Source organism: Capricornis sumatraensis, chromosome X (assembly GCF_032405125.1).
Source record: "Capricornis sumatraensis isolate serow.1 chromosome X, serow.2, whole genome shotgun sequence".
Lineage (NCBI taxonomy): Eukaryota > Metazoa > Chordata > Mammalia > Artiodactyla > Bovidae > Capricornis > Capricornis sumatraensis.
Window position 1 is genome coordinate 25590983 of NC_091092.1, and position 22954 is coordinate 25613936.

At 40.5% G+C, this 22954-nt stretch overlaps 1 protein-coding gene across 1 annotated transcript in view; it reads left to right on the plus strand.

Annotated features, from left to right (window-relative positions):
* LOC138071336 (dedicator of cytokinesis protein 11) overlaps positions 1-22954 on the plus strand; it is a 209137-nt gene that overhangs the window by 68216 nt on the left and 117967 nt on the right. The window contains exons 7-12 of the mRNA XM_068962866.1: positions 1705-1839; positions 4245-4422; positions 4829-4908; positions 6505-6588; positions 11868-12008; positions 13246-13458. Of these exons, the coding sequence (XP_068818967.1) occupies positions 1705-1839; positions 4245-4422; positions 4829-4908; positions 6505-6588; positions 11868-12008; positions 13246-13458 (831 nt within the window). The remainder of the gene's footprint in view (positions 1-1704; positions 1840-4244; positions 4423-4828; positions 4909-6504; positions 6589-11867; positions 12009-13245; positions 13459-22954) is intronic.

The following is a 22954-nucleotide window of genomic DNA, read 5'->3' on the forward strand; positions in this document are numbered from 1 at the left end:
TTAACGTATTTTTATATTTTGTCTACTCATGCCATAGAGAAATAAATTGTTGATATTTTGGATACTTTGCCAGAAGTTAAGTAGTTTTCAAGAATAATCTTGCCAAATACTACTCTTTCCTTAATTAAAGTTCTTAAAATAGTCAGAGATCATACTGGATAGTCATATGGGTTATTGAAAACAGCAGGCTTAAATCTGAAAACTGACTTCTGTAAGACAAGATGCATAGGAATGCATTTCTTCAATAGGATCATCAAGAGGCTATTTCCTAGTCTGTCTCCCCATTCCCACCCTGAAATCATTTTAGGTCTCTTGTCCTGGGGAATTTTACTATAACAAATGCTAGACATATCTTGCAGTCGTGGCTTCTGCCACAGACTTTGAAACAGAGAGCTCTGAATCCCCCTTTCCCACCTCCTTCAGCAGGTCCAAGACTCTTTTTAAGGGAGAATAGAGGAGCAGCGTCTGGGTCTTTGTGACCCCATGGACTGCAGACCACCAGGCTCCTCTGTCCATCGGGATTCTCCAGGCAAGAACACTGGAGTAGATTGCCATGCCTTCCTCTAGGGGATCTTCCCAACCCAGGGATCGAACCCAGTTCTCCAGCATTGCAGGCAGATGTTTACCAACTGAGCCACCAGCGAAGCCCAAGAAGACTGGAGTGGTCTTCCTGACCCAGTAATCAAACTAGGGTCCCCTGCACTGCAGGTAGATTCTTAGCCAACTGAGCTACCAAGGAAGCCCAGAGGGGTTTCCCAGGTGGTGCTAGTGGTAAAGAACCTGCCTGCCAATGCAGCAGATGTAAGAGATGTGGGTTTGATCCCTGGGTCGGGAAGATCCCCTGGAGGAAGCACAGCAACCCACTCCAGTATTCTTGCCTGGAGAAATCCCATGGACAGAGGAGCCTAGTGAGCTACAGTCCAGAAGGTCACCAAGAGTTGGATACAACTGAAGCGACTGAGCATGCACACATGCAGAGGGACAGAACAAATGCATCAGGCTGTCTTCCAGCTCTTCTCCAATTCCTGTGGATTTCACCGTGAGTTGTAGCAAGGGTACTCCTTAACTGTTAATCCCTAATTTCAAGTGGATGGCCTAATCCCATTGGGCCTTTTAACTCAGCTCTCAGCCTACAGGGCTTTCAGCAGCAACTTGTAGCAAGTGGTGATGCTCAGTGTTTCCCTGTGAGTACTTTCTAAGCTGGACTCTCAGGAATAGGGACCCTGGAGCAGCATAAGTGAGTGCAGTAAGGTCTGCAGGTGAGATATAAGTACATGATACAGGGTGTGTGTGTGTGTGTGTGTATTACCTATATATATAATGTATATATAAGTGTGTGTATGTGTATATATATACACATACAACTTAGATTTGTAGTGATATGAATGAAATAATAAGAATCCAGTTACGGTTTGCAATTAAACAGGAAAAGGATGCTGTAGTGAAACGGATAGTGATTCATATACATAAATGCTTTATAAACTATAAAGAGTTAAAATTTCTCCAGATATTTGGCTGAGAGTTAAACCACTTGACTTCAAGCTCTCCATCTTAAGAAAGTGAAGATCATGTTGATTGCTGATGACTTCTCCAAGTTGTCGGCAAATTATCCATATATAATGTCTGTGGCAAACCCATCAAGGTGTTTTGTTCAGATGCCGTGTATATGTAACAAATGTGTCATTGTTGGTTTTCCCCCCATAGGTGTTCAAGAGACGGTATTTTTACTTAACTCAGCTTCCTGATGGTTCGTATATTCTCAATTCTTATAAAGATGAGAAAAATTCAAAAGAATCTAAAGGTTGCATCTACTTGGATGCTTGCATCGATGTTGTTCAGGTAGGACTCATGGAGGTAATATTTCTTTCTCTTTCTGGAAGAGAGTTGTTGATCTATTAAGAACCTCAGTATTTTTCTGCCTTGATGAATTGCCTCTCCACCCATCAAAACGTGCATATTAGACACTCAGAATCCTCTTCAGAATCCCACTCTCCCTCTGTGCTGCCATGCAAGTGCTTTCCCAGTCCTCTGGAGTCTGCTCCAAAGTGCCTCTTGAATCCCTCACCTTCTTTCCATTCTCACTGTCTTCCTCCTGTTCTCTCTTTTATCCTCTCTTGCCTAGAGTCTTGTCTTCTGCCTTCTGATGTGTCGTCGTGCTCCACTCCATCTTCCTGAGATATAGATGGGGTCCTTCACTCGTCTGTTCAAAACCTTTTGGCTCTTGATTTACTGTCTTGCAGAGTGAGCTCTAAAGATCCTACCAGGGCATTGCAGGCCCACAGTGATTTGACTTTTCCTACTAACCCCCACCCCCCACCCCCAGCATCCCCCTCATACATTCTGTGCTCTCATCACTCCAGGCTAAGCACTCCACAGAGTGTCACACAGACGTGCCTTTCTTATATTTGTTCCTCTGCCCAGCACATACTTCCTGTTTGAACCTTATCTTTTAAGACTTGGCTCAAATGGGCCTTGTACCATGAAACATTTTTTGTTTTCTTCCTCACACTCATTCCCACTAAGTGGAACTATGCTCCAGCTCCCGTGTGCTACCACTGTGCTGAATTCTTCCCATTCCTTTTTCCATTATAGAGGCCATGTCATGTTCATGTCCAAGCCCCTTATAATAATTAGGAAAGTTGTATATACAGTAGGGGCTTAATACATGTGTGCTGATTTGAGTCACTGAGGGGGCATGGATGTTAGGGTTCGTATGGACAGGGTGGGGAGTAGAGGACAGAGAGATGATTAAGTAGGAAGTTGATTGACCAAGCAACAGGAGCCAAGACTACAGAGCCAGCCTGGCCTGGTCGACTAGAAGGGGCACTGCGTTGATTGGGAGGCAGAAGATGTCGGTTCAACACCCTCAACCTACCTGAATCTTAGTTTACAGAAGTGTAATGTGTGATTAATAATATCTCCTCACTTTATTAAGTGAGATTGTCATGAGAAGCAAATGAAAAAACACTTTAAAATATAATATACAATGATCTATGTGAATAGAAGTTACCCTCTTTTATATATTGAATTGGCAAAAAGTTCATTTGTTTTTATTTTCCTGTAACATTACAGAAAACGGAACGAACTTTTTGGCCAACCCAATATATATGTGTGACAGCTTTCTTATCTTACTGGAAAGAAGAAGGCACATACAATTCCCAGATTTTCTCAATTAGCTCTAGTACAGTTTGACCTTCCTTTACTGGGGCTCCCAGGCTCTGATTTCTCCTCTATTTATGATTTCCTCCTCCCAAATATTTTCAAATATATAAATCTTTAGGACTTGCTACAGCAGTTTAATCGTTCTTTACTATACTTTGAAGATGAGAAGGAGGGACTTTCTTGCATCCTTCTTGAATAATGACCATGCAGTGGAAAATTATTGATTCATGAGCCTTCCTTGAAATTAATGCTGAGGTTTGGGAGCGGGGGACAGTGTGTCATTTCTTTTGTCATGACAGAGAATGCGGTAATGTAAAAGTAGGTGTCATCATGCTTGATGAAAGGAACAGGCTTTTCTTTTCTTGTGTGCTAGGATTCAGAATAGGCCATGTCCATCATTTTAATTGAGAATCACATTTTAATATGAACCAACTACAGTCTTCTTTTATGCTTCTTTCATACTGTGATGAAAATGAATTAGATAGTGATATTGTATTTTATGGTGTGATATAAAGCAGCTACCAGATTTATTTCAGGTCACTTTTGAGCTTGTTTTTAAGGGTTACTTTTGGAAATCTATAAATATGCCAGGAAAACTTCCAGCAGGGTGGAAATAGTAAAACACTGGCTTATTTTTGTCGAGTTAGTTTGATTATTTAAATGTGAAGGATGTCAGAAGGCCTTAAATGATAATACCCACTCAACATGTAGTATTTTATGTCAACTTTGTGCTTATACTTCCGTGTTCAGTACTGGTGGTGGTTTGGTTGCTAAGTCGTGTCCGACTTTCGTGACCCCTCGAATGCAGCCCACCAGGCTCCTCTGTCCATGGGTTTCTCCAGGTAAGAATACTGGAGTGGGTTGTCATTTCCTTCTCCAGTGCTCAATACTAAAGGGAATAAAAAAGATGTTTGACATGGTCTTTACATCATCTTGAAATTTCCTTGTTGAAAGAAGCAATTCTTTCATGAAAGTATTGACATACATATGTGCTGAGCTGAGGTAAAAATAAACTAATGAAATCTGATATTAAAAGGGTAACTAAACTAACTGAACACATGCCTTTTCTTTTTTCCCTCCAGTGCCCCAAAATGCGCCGTCATGCTTTTGAACTCAAGATGTTAGATAAGTATAGCCATTATCTGGCTGCTGAAACTGAGCAGGAAATGGAGGAATGGTTGATAACTTTGAAAAAGATTATTCAGATCAATACCGACAGTTTAGTGCAAGAGAAAAAGGAGACGGTGGATATACCACAAGGTCAGAATTTTTTTAATGATTCATTATTGAGGTAAAGCCCTCGTGTTTAATCCATGGGAATGTCCTTTGTGTAGGGTGAATATAGAACTCTTAATCGTGAGGGTTGACCTACTTCTTCATTAAAAGTGACTGTGGAAGTTGATAGGTTTTTCTTTTTTTTGAAAGAGTTGATGCTCCATTGGCTCTGACATATGAAATATAACCAGACTGAAAACAGATAGGGGATTCATGGCAGATTTTCAGAAGTCCATTAAAGTTTTCCCAGTGCTTTCATAATCAAAATTCTTTATAATAAATCTAGTAGGAGAGGTTGGGGTGGGAGAGAGAGAGAGAGTTAGGATATTCCTCTTAGGTGATTGTTAATGGTCTGCATGGTTTAGAACATCTGCTTTTAATGAATTTTCAGATGATGAAACTAGCAGCCAAGGAAAAGCCGAGAACATCATGGCCAGTTTGGAAAGGAGCATGCATCCGGAACTGATGAAGGTACACCTTTGTTATGGCAACTTACCTTCAAGTGAGACAATGTCAATCCTGCATATTAAGGCTGTAATGCTGGATTCCATTTGGCAATGTTATTTCTAAGTTAAAAATGACAACAAATTAGTGAAACAGGTAGAGATTACAAAAGACAAGTACACTGCTCAAGTTGGACCTGCTCAGTACCAACTAACAGTTTGGAAAGTGTTATTTTTTTTCCCTAGGTTCCAAGAAATGCTACTAGATTCTTATGAATATTAATTTTATCTGCTATTTCTTATTAAGTGTATTGTTCTGGTTTAGTTGCTATGTCATGTCTGACTTTTTTAGGACCCATGGACCATAGCCCACCAGCCTCCTACTGTCAATGCGATTTCCCAGGGAAGAATACTGGAGGGGGTTGCTGTTTCCTTCTCCACATTCAGTTTAATTACTATATGTCATTCATACACTAAATATTATTCACTCAAGGAGGTATTGATGCAGATTAAACATGATATTCAGTCTAGTGGTTTGTATATGTTAATTTCATATGAAAAACAGAGTCTGTCTCTATGTGAATGCCTATCTATATGTATATGAATAATGTTATCAGATAAGGATTTTGGTTAACAGACATCATTTGTGTTGATTACTCTGTTCTTTGGTGTTTGAAATGAGCCAGCTTTGAAAGTGTAGAGGTGATTATCATGTCTGTCTTACTAGGTTACATATTTTACTCTGTGGATGCTATATTAGATTAGGAGGTTATACCCTATTTCTCCATTTAAATCCTTGCCAAACCTATTTATATTTTTACTTTATTCCTCCTCCTGAGCTATTAACTTATACAGGTTTAGATGTTACTTTTTTCTGTCTTAAATTTACCATTCTCTTAAGCTTCAATGTTAATATATTTTCAAAAATTTTGAAACACACTCATGATCCCCTGTAGATTTTAATGTGTTCCCTTTGAGTCTTTGTCATTTCAGACAAATTTTTTTTGTTTTTTCCTAAAGTGATAGAATCAGAATTGTATATAAATTGTGTATAACTGTATGTAATATAAGAATCATGGTTGCCATTTCCTTCTCCAGAGGATCTTCCCAAACCCAGGGATCGAACCCAGGTCTCCCGCATTGTAAGCAAGACGCTTTACCGTCTGAGCCACCAGGGAAGTCCTGTATATAATATACACACACATATATATATAATATATATACTCATGGATTTATATATATATTATATATATATCATGGATGAGTAGCACCATGGATTATTTCTCTTCTTAATTCTCTGTTACATCACAAGTCTCTTGTATTTCTTTTTCGTACTATGGGTTGAATAATATTCTTGGTCTCAAAAAAGTGTATAGAAAGTTATAAATACTTGATTAATAGCACAGGTCATGATGACTATAACTCTGCACAGCAAGCATTCTTTATCTACCTTAAGTACTTGGAAGTGGGGAAGAGTGTATATTTGCAGCTGTGTCAAGTTGCTAGTTTCTCATAAACTAGATCATTAAATGGCGTTTTGAAGGAAATGAAGTAATGATCAACACGTGTATATGTATATGTGTGTGTGTATAAATATATATATATTTGTCTGTTTCAATTTTAGTATGGAAGAGAAACTGAACAACTAAACAAGCTCAGTAGAGGAGATGGAAGACAGAATCTCTTTTCTTTTGATTCAGAAGTTCAGGTATTAATGATATATTGCTTTAAATAATTGTTGCTTATTCAGATCAACAGTGTCTGAAATGTTGAAATCACTGATTTTCAAACTACTGGGCTTATATTTATTGCTTTATATTTTTTTGTCTTGGTTGCTTTGAATAGGTAGCTTAATAACTAATTTCACTAGGAGGGCTGAAAATATACAAATAGTTTGGAACAGTATGTGTGTGTGTGTGTGTGTGTGTGTGTATATTCCTCTCAATTCTTTATATTGTTTTCACTTCATCTTACTCTTCAAAGTCAATAAATTAAAGAATCTTTAACAATGGTTTCAGTGCTTTTAACACATTAAATACAATTTTGATCCAGTATCAGTGAAAATGTATAGTATAAGGAACACCACGTCATATGAGAAATGTTTATTTTCCATTTTTGATGTAGGCCTGTAGAACTGGGATAATTTTCATGTCTGGTTTAATCTCACTTCAGAGGGAAAGCGGTCCAGGAAAGTGCAAATTTATGTGCACATGTGTATTTTAGTCTCTTTCACAAGAGTGAGGTACTTTCAGTACTAGTTCAGTTCAGCTCAGTCGTGTCCGACTCTTTGCGACCCCATGAATCGCAGCACGCCAGGCCTCCCTGTCCATCACCAACTCCTGGAGTTCACTCAGATTCATGTCCATCGAGTCAGTGATGCCATCCAGCCATCTCATCCTCGGTCGTCCCCTTCTCCTCCTGCCCCCAATCCCTCCCAGCATCAGAGTCTTTTCCAATGAGTCAACTGTTCGCATGAGGTGGCCAAAGTACTGGAGTTTCAGCTTTAGCATCTTTCCTTCCAAAGAAATCCCAGGGTTGATCTCCTTCAGAATGGCCTGGTTGGATCTCCTTGCAGTCCAAGGGACTCTTAAGAGTCTTCTCCAACACCACAGTTCAAAAGCATCAATTCTTCGGCGCTCAGCCTTCTTCACAGTCCAACTCTCACATCCATACATGACCACTGGAGAAACCATAGCCTTGACTAGACGGACCTTAGTCAGCAAAGTCATGTTTCTGCTTTTGAATATGCTATCTAGGTTGGTCATAACTTTTCTTCCAAGGAGTAAGCATCTTTTAATTTCATGGCTGCAGTCACCATCTGCAGTGATTTTGAAGCCCCCAAAAATAAAGTCTGACACTGTTTCCACTGTTTCCCCATCTATTTCTCATGAAGTGATGGGACCAGATGCCATGATCTTCGTTTTCTGAATGTTGAGCTTTAAGCCAACTTTTTCACTCTCCTCTTTCACTTTCAGATACTACTAAATATGTATTAATATTTAGTTCCATGATTCTTTTTACCTTTTATTTTTTAATTTATATTTTATATTTGTGTATAGTTGATTAACAATGTTGTGTTAGTTTCAGGTGTACAACAGAGTATTTCAGTTACATATACATGTATCTGTTTTGTTTCATATTTTCTTCTGATTTAGGTAATCCCATGATATTTTCCAATGAAATTACCAATTTTTAAAAATGGTAAACTTCTACAGTGTCTAAATGTTACAGATAATTTTCTTAATGGAAAATACTTCACAAGAAAATAAATTACTTGAGGGAAGATGAATCTTTTGGTTTTCTTTTCAGTTTTTCTACATGTTGTTGTTCAGTTGCTAAGTACTATCCGACTCTTTGCAACCCCATGGACTGCAACAAGTCAGGCTCATCTGTCCTCCACTGTCTCCCAGAGTTTGTGCAAATTCATGTCCATTCTAGCCATCTCATCTTCTGCCACCCCCTTCTCCGTTTGCCTTCCATTTTTCCTAGCATCAGGGTTTTTTTCCAATGAGTTGGCTGTTTGTGTCAGGTGGCCAAATCAGTTGCGGTATCAGTCCTTCCAGTGAATATTCTGGATTGATTTCCTTTAGGATTGACTGGTTTTATCTCCTTGCTATCCAAGGTACTCTCAAGAGTCTTCTCCAGCACCACAATTCAAAAGCATCAATTTTTCTGCTCTTAGCTTTCTTTATGGTCCAGCTTTTTTCCATCCGTACACAACTGCTGGAAAAACCATAGGTTTGACTATACAGACCTTTGTCAGTAAAGTAATGTCTCAGCATTTCACATTCTTCTGTTGACTCTGAGGGTTACTCCATTTCTTCTAAAGGATTCTTGCCCACAGTAGTAGATATATTGGCCATCTGAGTTTAATCTCCCACTCCCGTCCGTTTTAGTTCATTGATTCCTAAAATGCTGATGTTCATTCTCGCCATCCTCTTTCTGCTTGACCACCTCCAATTTACCTTGATTCATGGACCTAACATTCCAACTTCCTATGCGATATTGTTCTTTATAGCACTGGACTTTACTTTCACCACCAGACATATCCACAGCTGAGTGTTGTTTCCGTTTTGGCTCAGCCTCTTCATTCTTTCTGGAGCTATTAGTAATTGCCCTCTGCTCTTCCCCAGTAGCATATTGGACAGCTTGTGATCTGGGGAGCTCATCTTCTGGTTTCATATGTTTTTGCCTTTTACTACCATTCATGGAGTTCTCGTGGCAAGAATACTGGAGTGGGTTGCCATTCTTCCTCCAGTGGACCACGGTTTGTCAGAACTCTTCACCCTGTCCTGTTCGTCTTGGTTGGTCCTACATGGCATGGCTCATGGATTCACAGTTATGCAAGCCCCTTTGCCATGACAAGGCTGTGATGCATGAAGGGGTTTTCTACATGAGATTTCTAATTAAAATCTATGGATTTTTTAAATAGTATGCATTATATAAGCATTATAGTTTTTTTCTCAGTGAAAATGTAGCAATAAAATATAAAATAATTTTGGGAAGATAGATTGCGTTTCTTTTTCCTTCAAACGTTTTTCTAACTAAAATTCTTTTAGTCTGAAATGGAAAAAGTATGTAGTCTATAAATAATGCAGAAGTTTTTCCTTAATAAAAATACCACATGAAAAAATAAAATTATCTGGGGAAAACTCATTTTTCCCCCCATAGCACTATTATATTATTTGTGTAAGTTCTATAATTTTTTTCCAGAAAGTGTATAGCAGGCCTTGGGAATGTTCTAAGATATTCATTAAGAAATTTACTCATTTGAACCATGTCTGAGCCTTTGATTCACTTGTCGTTCCGTGCCCCCCTACCCCCACCATCTTGATTGCAGTCTAACTGGACATGTCAGACTCTTTGATTGTATACAAAGAAGCCAATTGACTGTGGTTGAAACTCCATCCAATGTCTTTAAAAAAATTTGTGGTGTAGTGTTTTTGTGGTCATGGAACAGAACTGATTTTATGTTTGTTTATCAGTGAGCTACAGTGAGAGAAAAATTTACAGTTGGGATGAAAGTTTGAGCAAAAATTGAATTCAGTGTTAATTATGGAAGGCCAATTTTACCACAGAGAAATCTAGGTTGTGTGTACATTTCTAGGTAGGCAGTGCCATCCGATAATATCAGCCTTCCCTTATGGTCGGAGTTCAGTGTCCAGAGAGGAGTTTTCTACCACTGACTGTAGAGAATAAAGAAACACTGACTGAAGGAGATGGTTCTGACTTTGAACTCCTAGGGGAGGCCGTATGTCCCCACATTTGCACTCACAGGCCTCAGAAGAGAAAGGAATTGGGGGCTGGAGTGGTTTAGTCCAGTTTTCCTTCACATTCCACTGTCTGAGCAAGCTCGAAAGGAGAGCAGATAAATGGGCGGAAATTAGAATTGATCTCCATGGCAATGACTTGCCTCCGCTGGCTCCACAGATAGATAAGTGTTCAAGAGGGAGCTGTCTAGTCCCACACATTTGTAGATAAATAGACTCTGGGGGGAAAAATTATGCTTTCAGGTACAAATATTATACTTTAGGCCCTTTTAAGGGGAGTTTTGTCAGTGACACAAGCAAGGTCAGAACAGCTATAATTATCTAAGACTCTTCAGGCACAATACCTGTTTTGGCTTGAATTACTCAGGCAATTGAGAAAAATTCTTGTGTTTCTTGGCTTGACTTTTCCATACTGGCAATATATTCTGCTCAGATTCATCCAGTCACTTCCCATCTACCCTCTCTCTGGTCTTACTGAAAGTTTAGTAAGTTGTGCCACAGTCTATACTTTTTCTTCCATTTGTGAACAGAATGTGAGTCTGTTCAGACAATCAGAATGAACAGATGAACTCACATCGCCTGAGCTGGGTGAGCTGAAGGGGGATTCAGTGAGTTTCTTTGAGGCGGGGAGACAGATTCCTCCCCTGCTGGGAGGAATTTCTTGACTGTCAGTATCTTTTTTTAAACTTTATTTTGAAGTATCAGTAATTTAAAAAATATATCTCAGTGGCAGCCAGGATTCATCCCCCAGCTCTGTTAGAAGCTGAGCTCAGTGGTTTTGTTTCCTATGCACATGCCTCACTCTCTATCCATCATTTCAATGTAGGTGGTCCCCAGGGTTCCAGCCTCATCCTCCTCACCCTAGTTGCCACTGATTCTGAAATCCAGATCTCCAACCCACACCTTTCCTATTTTCCAACCGCTTACTTGTATCTTTTCAAACTCAGCATATCCTAAACTGAATTCATTGTCTCTATCCGCCCTCCCCTTATATCTGCTATTCATTTTTATTTCACAATTAAGTTTATAACATCACAATCTACTGAATTTCTACTGAATCTTCCAAGTTAGAGGCCATGGTGTTATTCTTGCCTCCCATATCCATTCATGTCAAATTTGTTTCATGCACAGCTCAGAAAAGAAACAAAATTCCTACCATCCTGGAACACAGTATTTTATGGGGAGGACAAACAATAAATAATGAAGTAAATGTTAAAAATAATGTTAGAAAATTAATTAAGGAAAGGGAGTATAGGCTGTCAGAGAATATATAATTCTATATAGGGAGTTAAGGAAGGTCTCTCTTTGGGACTGCCAATTGATTAGAGACTTGAATGAAATGAGGGAGTAAACCATGCATCTATCTTGGGGGAAGAGAGTTCTTGACAGAACAGCAAGTTCAAAGGTCCTGAGGTGGGAGTGTACTTGGTGTGCTGGAAAAATAACCAAAGAGGCTGGTGGAGCTGAAACGGAGGAGGCAGGCTTGAGTGGTAGGAGATGAAATCAGAGGAGCACGGTCAGGAGTGAGGCAGGGATTTATATCAGTGTTGAACCTTAGTGTAAGAACGCTACAAAGGCTCATTGAATGAAAAAATTAAAGAGTTCAAATGAAGAATGGACAGAGAGATCTGTTAGATTTTGCAAGTTTTACTTAGAGATCTATGTTCATGTGAATTCTATTTTGGGAGAGAAATGATTCATATTATCTGTTTTTTAGAGGTTGGACTTTTCAGGAATTGAACCTGATATAAAGCCATTTGAGGAAAAGTGCAATAAACGTTTCTTGGTAAATTGCCATGATTTAATGTTCAATATCTTGGGTCAAGTTGGAGACAATGCAAAAGGACCACCCACAAACGTATGTATGACTTTTTCTTCTACCTCCCTTAAACCAGTACATTAAAGAAACTATTGTTTTTGTTTTTGTTTTTTTTTTGCTGAGAACTAATTTACTGGGTGAAAATTCCATTGCTACATGTTACAATAAATTTGACATGGAAGAATTTTATTTGTCTTTCTTTTGCCAGGATAGGAATATGTTTTCATCTTGAGAGAATTCATGAAAGTCTTACCTATTCAAAATAGCAGACAGAGTAGGTAGGCTCTTGACCTTCAGGAGGGACATATCTCCAGAACCTGGAAAGTCCTCAAATTTGTAAATTTTACTAGAGAATATAACTTTTGTGAAATTGACTCATAGCCATGAATAAGGAACACCAAAACCATGGAGGCACACAGAGGCTGTTCAGTCAGTTTGTCTCACTCACTATTCTCATAGAGTGAATTCATTGTGTTCTGCACAAAAAATTCTAATTATTAGCTGTCACGGATCATTTGAACTGCTTAGGAATACTTGAAACTATGAATGTAAAATCGCCCAAAAGACTGCATTTTCTGTTCATCTCTTTTTTTTCTTTTTGACAGGGGCGGGGGTGGGCGGGGGGAAGGGAGTTCTAGTTTATGTTTGAAAAGTATCCAGTGATGATTTATTCTCTTATGAAGTAGCTGAGATGCACTAGCAGACTCTCGGTGTGTAAAGGGTTAATCTTTATGCCATCTGGCATGAAATTTCTCTTTGTGACCAGCTTTCAAATGCCATCTGTAGAGAGGAATAATGTCTTCCAAAATTGCTGATGGGGCAAAGCTTTTGTCAAGTAATTTGATTTTGACTGATATTAGCTCTTATTAAATGTGTAATCCAGTAAGCTGTAATATAGAAAAAGGGAAGATTTATTTCTACTGTGTAATATTGGCATTATTTTTAGGTAATTTCAATAAGCCTATGGAGAATGAAAATTTATTCATAGAATAATTAATGTTCTTTAAGTGTGGCTTCCGACTTCTACTCATTTAAAAAAATTTGTAACTTATGAAATTACACAGGATGAAAGTTACAGTTTGAGGGTCTGTTATTGAGAAAGCTCTTTCTCATATGCAAATGAGCCATAATACAATTTTAGCTGAATGTTGAACTCAGAAAAGAACTGTAATCACAGAAACTTGAATAAAAAATTTTTTTCTGTAATTTGTGTCCCTGCCCCATCCCACCTAAAATAAAAGTCATTATTTAAAAATGTAATGGTTTTCATTCCCAGGTTGAACCCTTTTTTATTAATCTTGCCTTGTTTGATGTGAAGAACAACTGTAAGATTTCAGCTGACTTCCATGTAGACTTGAATCCCCCATCTGTCCGTGAAATGCTGTGGGGCCCTTCAAGCCAACCAGCTACTGATGGTACCCCGAGAGGTTCTTCACCTGAGTCTTTCATTCACGGAATTGCTGAATCTCAGTTACGCTACATAAAGCAGGTAAGGAATCTTTTAGCCTTGGTAGCACGTTCAGAATAAGAAACAGAAAGACCCTTGGGTTCTTGCATAGTTTCAGGCCAATATTTTAATGTTTTCATGGGCAGTCCATCTTTTGTAGGGTCTATATATAGTTGTTTTTCTGGTGACTGAAGTTGGAGGGGATAAAAGCGAAAACGGCAAATATGCTAATAATACCCTAGTGAAGTGGGACGTGATGGGAATCTCAAAGGAAGTGTTTTGTGAGATGGAATGCAGATGACACAGACACACCCCTGGACTCATGCACATACTAAAGGCTGTTTTCTTTGAAGAAAAAGTTGACCCTAAAATAACCTTCCCTCTCCCATTCCCATTTCGAGTAGGTAGCTTTAATGGAGCATAAACACTCCTTACACAAGGAGTTCTTATGTCACAGCCATCCTGTCTGATACAAAGAATCCCCTTTAGAAGGAGTGAACAGTTCCCTTGCATTTTGACCTCTTATCAAACCAGAGGCCTTAAGAGGTTAGGCAGAGCAGAACTGATAGTCTGCCTTCTAGACCTGCAACTGAAAGGAAATTAGAGTGTTGCAGAGAACTAAAGCAGGAAGAAGCAGAACAAAGCAGCTTACACTGTAAGGAGATTTGTTTTACCCCAAATAAAAATGTTATTCCTTCCATGTCCTGGCTATTGTAAATAGTGCTGCAATGAACTTTGGTTGCATGTGTCTTTTGAAAAGAAAGTGAGAGTTGCTCAGTTGTGTCCAACTCTTTACCACCCCATGGACTATACAGTCCATGGAATTCTCCAGGCCAGAATACTGCAGTGGGTAGCCTTTCCCTTCTCCAGGGGAATCTTCCCATCCCAGGGATCGAACCCAGGTCTTCCACATTGCAGGTGGATTCTTTACCAGCTGAGCCATCAGGGAAGCACGTGTCTTTTAGAATTGTGGTTTTCTCAGGATACATGCCCTATTCGTGGGATTGCTGGGTCATATGGTAGTTGTATCCCTAGTTTTTAAAGGAATGTCCATATTGTTCTCTATAGTGGCTGTATCAATTTACATTCCCACCAACCATGTATATAATGCAATATTACTCAGCCATAAAAAGGAACGATTTTGAGTCAGTTGTAGTGAAGTGGGTGAACCTGGAGCCTGTTCTATAGAATGAAGTAAGTCAGAAAGAGAAAAACAAATATCATATATTAACACACACACATATATATATGGAATCTAGAAAAATAGTACTGATGAACCCATTTGCAAGGAAGGAGTAGAGATGCAGATGTAGAGAGCAGACTTGTGGACGCAGCAGGGGAAGGAGAGGGCGGGACGAATTGAGAAAGTGGCACTGCCATATATACACTATCATGTGGAAGACAGCCAGCTAGTGGGAAGCTGCTGTGTAACACAGGGAGCCCAGCCTGGCACTCTGTGACGACCTATGGGAGTGGGGAGGGAGGCTCTAGAGGAAGGAGACATATATATAATTATGGCTGATTTGCATTGTATAGTAGAAACCAAGACAATGTTGTAAAACAGTTATTCCCTGATTTAAAAAAAAGTTACTTTTTTTCCTGATTATAAACATAAATACATTATTATGTAGAAAATTCAAAGAATAAAGTACTTTATTAAGTACTTTCAAAAAGTACTAAAGAAGAAAATAAAAAATCACCACCCATAAATGATAACTGTTAACATTTTGGCCAACATTTTTCTAAATATCTCTGTTGTGTATATGTAAACACATATATATGATGTGTACTCTTACAAACTGTATTATAGTCCTGCTGTTTTATACCTGCTGTATTCATTGAACATCATGTTTATCATCCTATATCTCTCTGGATCAGTTACATTCTTATTAAAGAATGATATGGTGATTTAGCTTATTAGGATATTTCTAATTATGGCATATCATAAATAATGCTGCATTATTGCATACTTGTAGCTCATTTGTATTATCTCCTTAGAATAAATTTTAAGCATTGGGCATTTCGGTGTCAAAGATTATGCTCATTGATACAGATTGCCCAATAGTAGGGGACCTGACATGTGTTGTCACTCCCCTCTATGGGCTGTGGATCTGTGGTCGTTTTTCACCATCTTACCCCTCATTCCCTTGGGTTGTTACTTGACTGTGGTTGTCACATATATGAACATTCCACTCTGATGGCCTGTGTTTCTAAAAGAGAGATTGAGCAAAACAGTATTATAAGTATTTGAGAACCTGCTTTTGAATTATATGTTGAAAATTTTCCACACAATTCCAAATAAGTCCTTGTAAGCCAATGATGTATTTGCTGCCTTACTTCATTGTGTTCAGTTGTCTGTTCAGCACAAGAAGTTTGAATTGTAGTTTCAGATGTCATGCCATTTATAACCCAGGTTGGAAGAAAATCAACATTTTTTTAATATCTCTCGTGTGCCAGAGTCTTCCACTGATGTCTCATGTAAACATGATTGTCGTGTAAAACATAATTATGACTGGTTTGCAAATCAGGGAGGCTAAGTAAGCTGCCTACTATGGCAAAGCCAGTAGTGGTGAAGGCGGGATTTGAACCTAGGTCTGTTTGAAAGACATCAGGCAACAAAATTAGGCAGAATGTAATTAAATGCTGATATGTATAACACATTGATCACTGAGGAAGGCTTTCTTATCTCTCCTTGCTATTCTTTGGAACTCTGCATTCAAATGGGTATATCTTTCCTTTTCTCCTTTGCTTTTCGCTTCTCTTTTTTTCACAGCTATTTGTAAGGTCTCCTCAGACAACCATTTTGCCTTTTTGCATTTCTCTTTCATAGCGATGATCTGGATCACTGCCTCCTGTACAATGTCAGGAATCTCTGTCCATAGTTCTTCAGGCACTCCATCTATCAGATCTAATCCCTTGAATCTATTTGTCATTTCCACTGTATAATCGTAAGGGATTTGATTTAGATCATAGCTGAATGGTCTAGTGGCTTTCCCTACTTTCTTCGATTTAAGTCTGAAATTGGCAATAAGAAGTTCATGATCCGAGCCACAGTCCTCTCCCAGTCTTGTTTTTGCTGACTGTATAGAGCTTCTCCATCTTTGGCTGCAAAGAATATAATCAATTTGATTTCAGTATTGACCATCTGGTGATGTCCATGTGTAGAGTCTTCTCTTGTGTTGTTGGAAGAAGGTGTTTGCTATGACCAGTGCATTTTCTTGGCAGAACTCTATTAGCCTTTGTCCTGCTTCATTCTGTACTCCTAGGCCAAATTTGCCTGTTACTCCAGGTATTTCTTGACTTCCTATTTTTGCATTCCAGTCCCCTATAATGAAAAGGACATCATTTTGGGGTGTTAGTTCTAGAATGTCTTGTATGTCTTCATAGAACAGTTCAACTTCAACTTCTTCAGCATTACTGGTTGGGGCGTAGACTTGGATTACTGTGATATTGAATGGTTTGCCTAGGAAATGAACAGAGATCATTCTGTTGTTTTTGAGATTGCATCCAAGTACTGCATTTCAGACTCTTTTCTTGACTATGAGGGATACTCCATTTCTTCTAAGGGATTCTTGCCCACAGTAATAGATATAATGGTCATCTGAGTTAAATTCACCCATTCCAGTCCATTTTAGTTCTCTGATTCCTAAAATGTGAACATTCACTCTTTACCATCTCCTGTTTGACCACTTCCAATTTGCCTTGATTCATGGACCAAACATTCCAGGTTCCTATGCAATAGTGCTCTTTACAGCATCGGACTTTACTTCCATCACCAGTCACATCCACAACTGGGTGCTGTTTTTGCTTTGGCTCTGTCTCTTCATTCTTTCTGGAGTTATTTCTCCACTGATGTCCAGTAGCATATTGGGCACCTACTGACCTGGGGAGTTCATCTTTCAGTGTCCTATCTTTTTGCCTTTTCATACTGTTCTTGGGGTTTTCAAGGCAAGAATAACTGAAGTGGTTTGCCATTCCCTTCTCCAGTGGACCACCTTTTGTCAAAACTCTTCACCATCACCTGTCCATCTTGAGTGGCTCTACACAGCGTGGCTCATAGTTTCATTGATTTAAACAAGGCTGTGGTCCATGTGATCAGATTGGTTAGTTTTCTGTGATTGTGGTTTTCAGTCTGTCTGCTCTCTGATGGAGAAGGATAAGAGGCTCATGGAAGCTTCCTGATGGGAGAGACTGACTGAGGGGGAAATTGGGTCTTGTTCTGATGGGTGGGCCGTCCTCAGTAAATCTTTAATCCAATTTTCTGTTGATGGATGGGGCTGTGTTCCCTCCCTGTTGTTTACCTAGGGCCAAACTATGGTGCAGGTATGAAGATAATGGTGACCTCCTTCAAAAGATCCAATGCGTGCTCTGCTGCACTCATACCTCCAACCCTGCAGCAAGGCCATCGCTGACCCACACCTCTGCCAGAATCTCCTGGACTCTCAGGGCAAGTCTGAATCAGATAAATAAAGGACAGATGAATAAAGGACAGAAATGATATGAACCTAACAGAAGCAGAAGATATTAAGAAGAGGTGGCAAGAATACACAAAAGAACTATACAAAAACGATCTTCAGGACCCAGATAATCATGATGGTGTGATCACTCACCTAGAGCAGACATCCTGGAATGTGAAGTCAAGTGGGCCTTAGGAAGCATCACTAAGAACAAAGCTAGTGGAGGTGATGAAATTCCAGTTGAGCTAATTAAAATCCTAAAAGATGATACTGTGAAAGTGCTGCACTCAATATTGCCAGCAAATTTGGAAAACTCAGCAGTGGCCACAAGACTGGAAAAGGTCAGTTTTCATTCCAACCACAAAGAAAGGCAATGACACAAAATGCTCAAACAACCACACAGTTGCACTCATCTCACTTGCTAGTAAAGTAATGTTCAAAATTCTCCAAGCTGGGCTTCAACAGTACGTGAACTGTGAAATTCCAGATGTTCAAACTGGTTTTAGAAAAGGCAGAGGAACCAGAGATCAAATTGCTAATGTCTGTTGGATCATTGAAAAAAGCAAGAGAGTTCCAGAAAAACATCTATTTCTGCTTTATTGACTATGCCAAAGCCTTTGACTGTGTGGATCACAATAAACTGTGGAAAATTCTGAAAGCGATGGGAATACCAGACCACCTGACCTGCCTCTTGAGAAATCTGTATGCAGATCAGGAAGCAACAGTTAGAACTGGACATGGAACAACAGACTGGTTCCAGATAGAAAAAGGAGTACATCAAGGCTGTATATTGTCACCTTGCTTGTTTAATTTATATTCACAGTACATCATGAGAAATGCTGGACTGGATGAAGCACGGGCTGGAATCAAGATTGCCAGGAGAAATATCAATAATGCCAGATATGCAGATGACACCACCTTTATGGCAGAAAGTGAAGAACTACTAAAGAGTCTCTTGATGAAAGTGAAAGAGGAGAGTGAAAAAGTTGGCTTAAAAGTCAACATTCAGAAAACTAAGATAATGGCGTCTGGTCTCATCACTTCATGGGAAATAGATGGGGAAACAGTGGTAACAGTGTCAGACTTTATTTTGGGGGGCTCCAAAATCACTCCAGATGGTGACTGCAGCCATATAATTAAAAGACACTGGCGCCTTAGAAGAAAAGTTATGACCAACCTAGACAGCATATTAAAAAGCAGAGACATCATTTTGCCAACAAAATCTGTCTAGTCAAGGCTATGATTTTTCCAGTAGACATCTGTGGATGTGAGAGTTGGACTATAAAGAAAACCGAGGGCCGAAGAATTGATGCTTTTGAACTGTGGTGTTGGAGAAGACTCTTGAGAGTCCCTTGGACTGCAAGGAGATCCAACCAGTCCATCCTAAAGGAAATCAGTCCTGAGTATTCATTGGAAGGACTGATGCTGAAACTGAAACTCCAATACTTTGGCCACCTGATGTGAAGAACTGAGTCATTTGAAAAGACCCTGATGCTGGGAAAGATTGAGGGCAGGAAGATGAGATGGTTGGATGGTAGCACCTACTCAACAGACATGAGTAAAGTTTGAGTAAACTCCGGGAATTGGTGATGGACAGGGAGGCTTGGCGTGCTGCAGTTCATGAGGTCGCAAAGGGCTAGACATGACTGAGCAACTGAACTGAACTGAACTGATGTATAACACAATGGGAGTGGAGGGGTTTGAAATGTGAGGAAGCTTCAGGGGTTGAAAGTTGACTTAGAAGATGGCACAGAAGTTGTGGGACCTCAGGGAGGTTTCAAAGGAGTAGATGAGAGCTGCAGAGGTGAGAATGAGTGGAAGTAGCCTCAAATGGCTTGATCATTTTGCACTCTTTTCCCAGATCCAGTAAAGATATCAGGAAGTGGTCATTTACTTCAAATAGTTGAACATTTCCTTTTGAAGAAGTCTTTTTCTTCAACTTCTTCCATTTAGGACTAGGATGCAGTACTGTATAGGGAAAGACAATATTAGCAGATCTGAACAATAATCTGAGCTCACTGATTTTTTTTTCCAGCAATATTTTTTTCAGTCTTCCTCTAGGTACTTTATCTGTATGAAGTCATTTATTTTTTCTTAATATTTATTTATTTAGCTGTGCCAGGTCTTAGCATGTGGGATGTGGGATCTTCAGTTGTAGCAGTTGAACTTGGGCCCCCTTCATTGGGAGTGTGGGGTCTTAGCCACTGGACCACCAGGGAAGTCCTTGTATGAAGTCATTTTATTCTTACCACACCCTTGTAAAGTAGATAGGTCCTATTCCTATCCCCATTTTACAGATGAGGAAACTGAGGCACGGAGCAACCAGGTGACTCATTCAAGGTCCCAGAGCTACTTGACTCATTCAAGGTCCCAGAGCTACTGTGGGGAGGAACAGGACCTGAATCTGGCTCTAACAGGCCCCAGAGTGCAGCTTCCCCCTCCCCGCCCCTCCCCTCCTGCTGTTCTGCTTCCCTGTCACCCTAGAGAGGGACATGGCGCTTCCCTGGCACTCTTGGAAAGTGTGAAGACCCCACCCCTACAGCAAGGCTGTTCAAGCGGCAGCAGGATCTATAGGAAGAGGCCACCCACTCCCAGGGCTTGGTGGATGGTGGCGCTTGGGGGCTATTCTAGGCTCTCCCCATCTGCTCCTTGGAGAGTCTTTCTCTGTAGTGGCTTCCTGAGGAGCAACAGGTGACCACAGGAAAAGGAAGAAACTGAGCCCATCGAGTAGTCTTACCTTCCTGACACCAAACAGCTACTGTGACCAATCACTTCACTCTCAGCTGCCTGACAGTTCCTTCCCAAGTGCCTGGACAGAGCTCGGTGCCCTGGGTCCCTCAAGATGACCTACAGTGGGGTTGTGGGGGAGGTGCTGACTCTTGGGAGTCTGTTTGTGTGTTCCCCATTGGGGGTCAGCAGGTGTGGAGCTAGTGAAAAAGGGCACTGCTATCACATGCCCTGCCACATCCTGGGGGGCTAAGCACTGGGAACTGGAGTGGGGACACCTGGCCCGTTCCTTGAAGGGAGGGGCGAGTGACGTGGGTGACAGTCACCCTGAAGAGAGCCAGGCAGTGCCATGCCTCCTTGGTGGGAAAGGAGGGCCTTGTCCTGAAGAGCCAGACTCCCAGGCCACCTGGGATTCCAGGGTGTTCTCTAGCTGTCCCGCTGTGTTCTGAGGAGTGGGGAATAGCTGGAAGCTAAGGGGAAAAAGCCAGAGCTGCCTCAGAGAGTGTCCCCCTACCTTGGAATCCTGAACAATGAGCATCTCTGTGCTTCAGCATTCTCCTGTGTCTCAGGTCCCCCATCCCAGAAAGCACTCAGCCCTGTGCCAACCCGCCAAATTTGCTCAGTACAGTGGGGCTGCTAGTGAGAGCAGTAGTCACGGGGATCATACAGTCAAAGCAGCTTCCTCTGATCAAATTGTCAAATCCTTTGACACAGCCATGTTCATTTCTGGCATCAGTGTTGGGAAATGGCTGGAGTACTGGGCACAGAAGGTGCTCAGTGAATGTTAGTTGCGGCAGTCAGCAGCGTTGCTCTTCTCATCCAGCTTTATCAGGTGAGACAATGGGAGCCTGTGTTGATAGGCTGAGCGGCTCTGTAGCCTGGGCTGTATTGTCTGGAAGCCCTGACTGCAATCGTCACCCACTTACTCACTGCACGAACCTCCCTATGCCTCAGTTTCTTAATCTGTAAGAAGTGTGTATCGTAGTGCCTGTGTTTGAGGGTTTTGATGAAGATGAGAAAAAAAAAGTGAAAAATGTTAGTGGCTCAATCATGTCAAATTCTTTGTGACCCCATGGACTATAGCTTGCCAGGCTCCTCTGTCCATGGAATTTCCCCAAGCAAGAACACTGGAGTGGCTTGCCATTCCCTTCTCCAGGGGATCTTCCCAAAGACTAAGGGAGAGGGTGCACAAAAGCTATCTAGCACAGTTATGTGACAATTGGAAGCCTGAGATTGTGCTCAAAAGCACTGTTCAGCATACTTTCTGTGGGTTGCTCCAGCACTCTGCCAGCTGCATCTCATAGCCCAGGCAGCATGCTGCTGGCAGAACCAAAAATCAGGTTCTGTGACCTTGAGATGTTGGTTACTCTGGTAACCACTTACCTAATGTGCATTACTTCATTGAAGCCACTCAAGATTACAAAATAGCTATTCCTCTTGTCATAGCCCATTTCATAGATGGGAAATCTGAGCTATACAGAAGATGTGACTTTATCTAAACCCATAAATAGTGGGGCCAGAATATGAACCCAGGAAATTTGATTCCTCGGACAACTTTTAACCACTTTCTTCCATCCTTGCTGCTCGGGAATCCGAAGGTGAATCAACCATAATCCAGGATCCTTAGACGCCATTTGGATTTGGGGAGGGGGGATTACTTAGTGTCCTCTACTCAGTTTTCTCTTCTTTCCTGTCTACCTCAGAGAGTTCTGTCTGCAACAGATGAGCTCATGGGTCTGAAATGCTTTGAAAACTGGAACACACTATCTTAACACAGTTGGTAATATACCAAGCAGACAAAATAAAACTTGGTAGAGTCTTAACGATGGATTTTTCCATTCGAATTCACTTATGTGATGTTCCTTTAAGCAACGGACATCACCACCTAATGGGCTATTGGGAATATATTATATTTGGAAAGAGCTGAGCTGGACACGAGATGGTATAGTTGCTCCCCATGGAACTTGGTAGCATCTACATTAGTCCCTGAAACAAAGTGTTTTGGGACAAAAGGAGTTTTTGGAGCACCAGAGCTCTGCTGCTGCAGCAAAGGAGTGTTTTCTATAGGATGATTTAGTTTTTATTTTATGAAGAACAGTAAAATATTTTCATCCTTCTTGGCTACCTTTAGTACTAGTTAAGGGTGAGTGGATTGCACTGGAGTTACAGGCAGCTACCTTTAAAAATGCATCAACTGTCCCACTTCAGAAATGCATGCTATTTTAGCACGTGCTGCTTTAAGCCAAACAATACACATTGTATTGATTAGGCCTAAGGATGCACCTTGCATACACCGTCAAACACAAGAGGCTAAGCAGTCAGGGTGACACCTACACTTTGGGGACTAACAGATG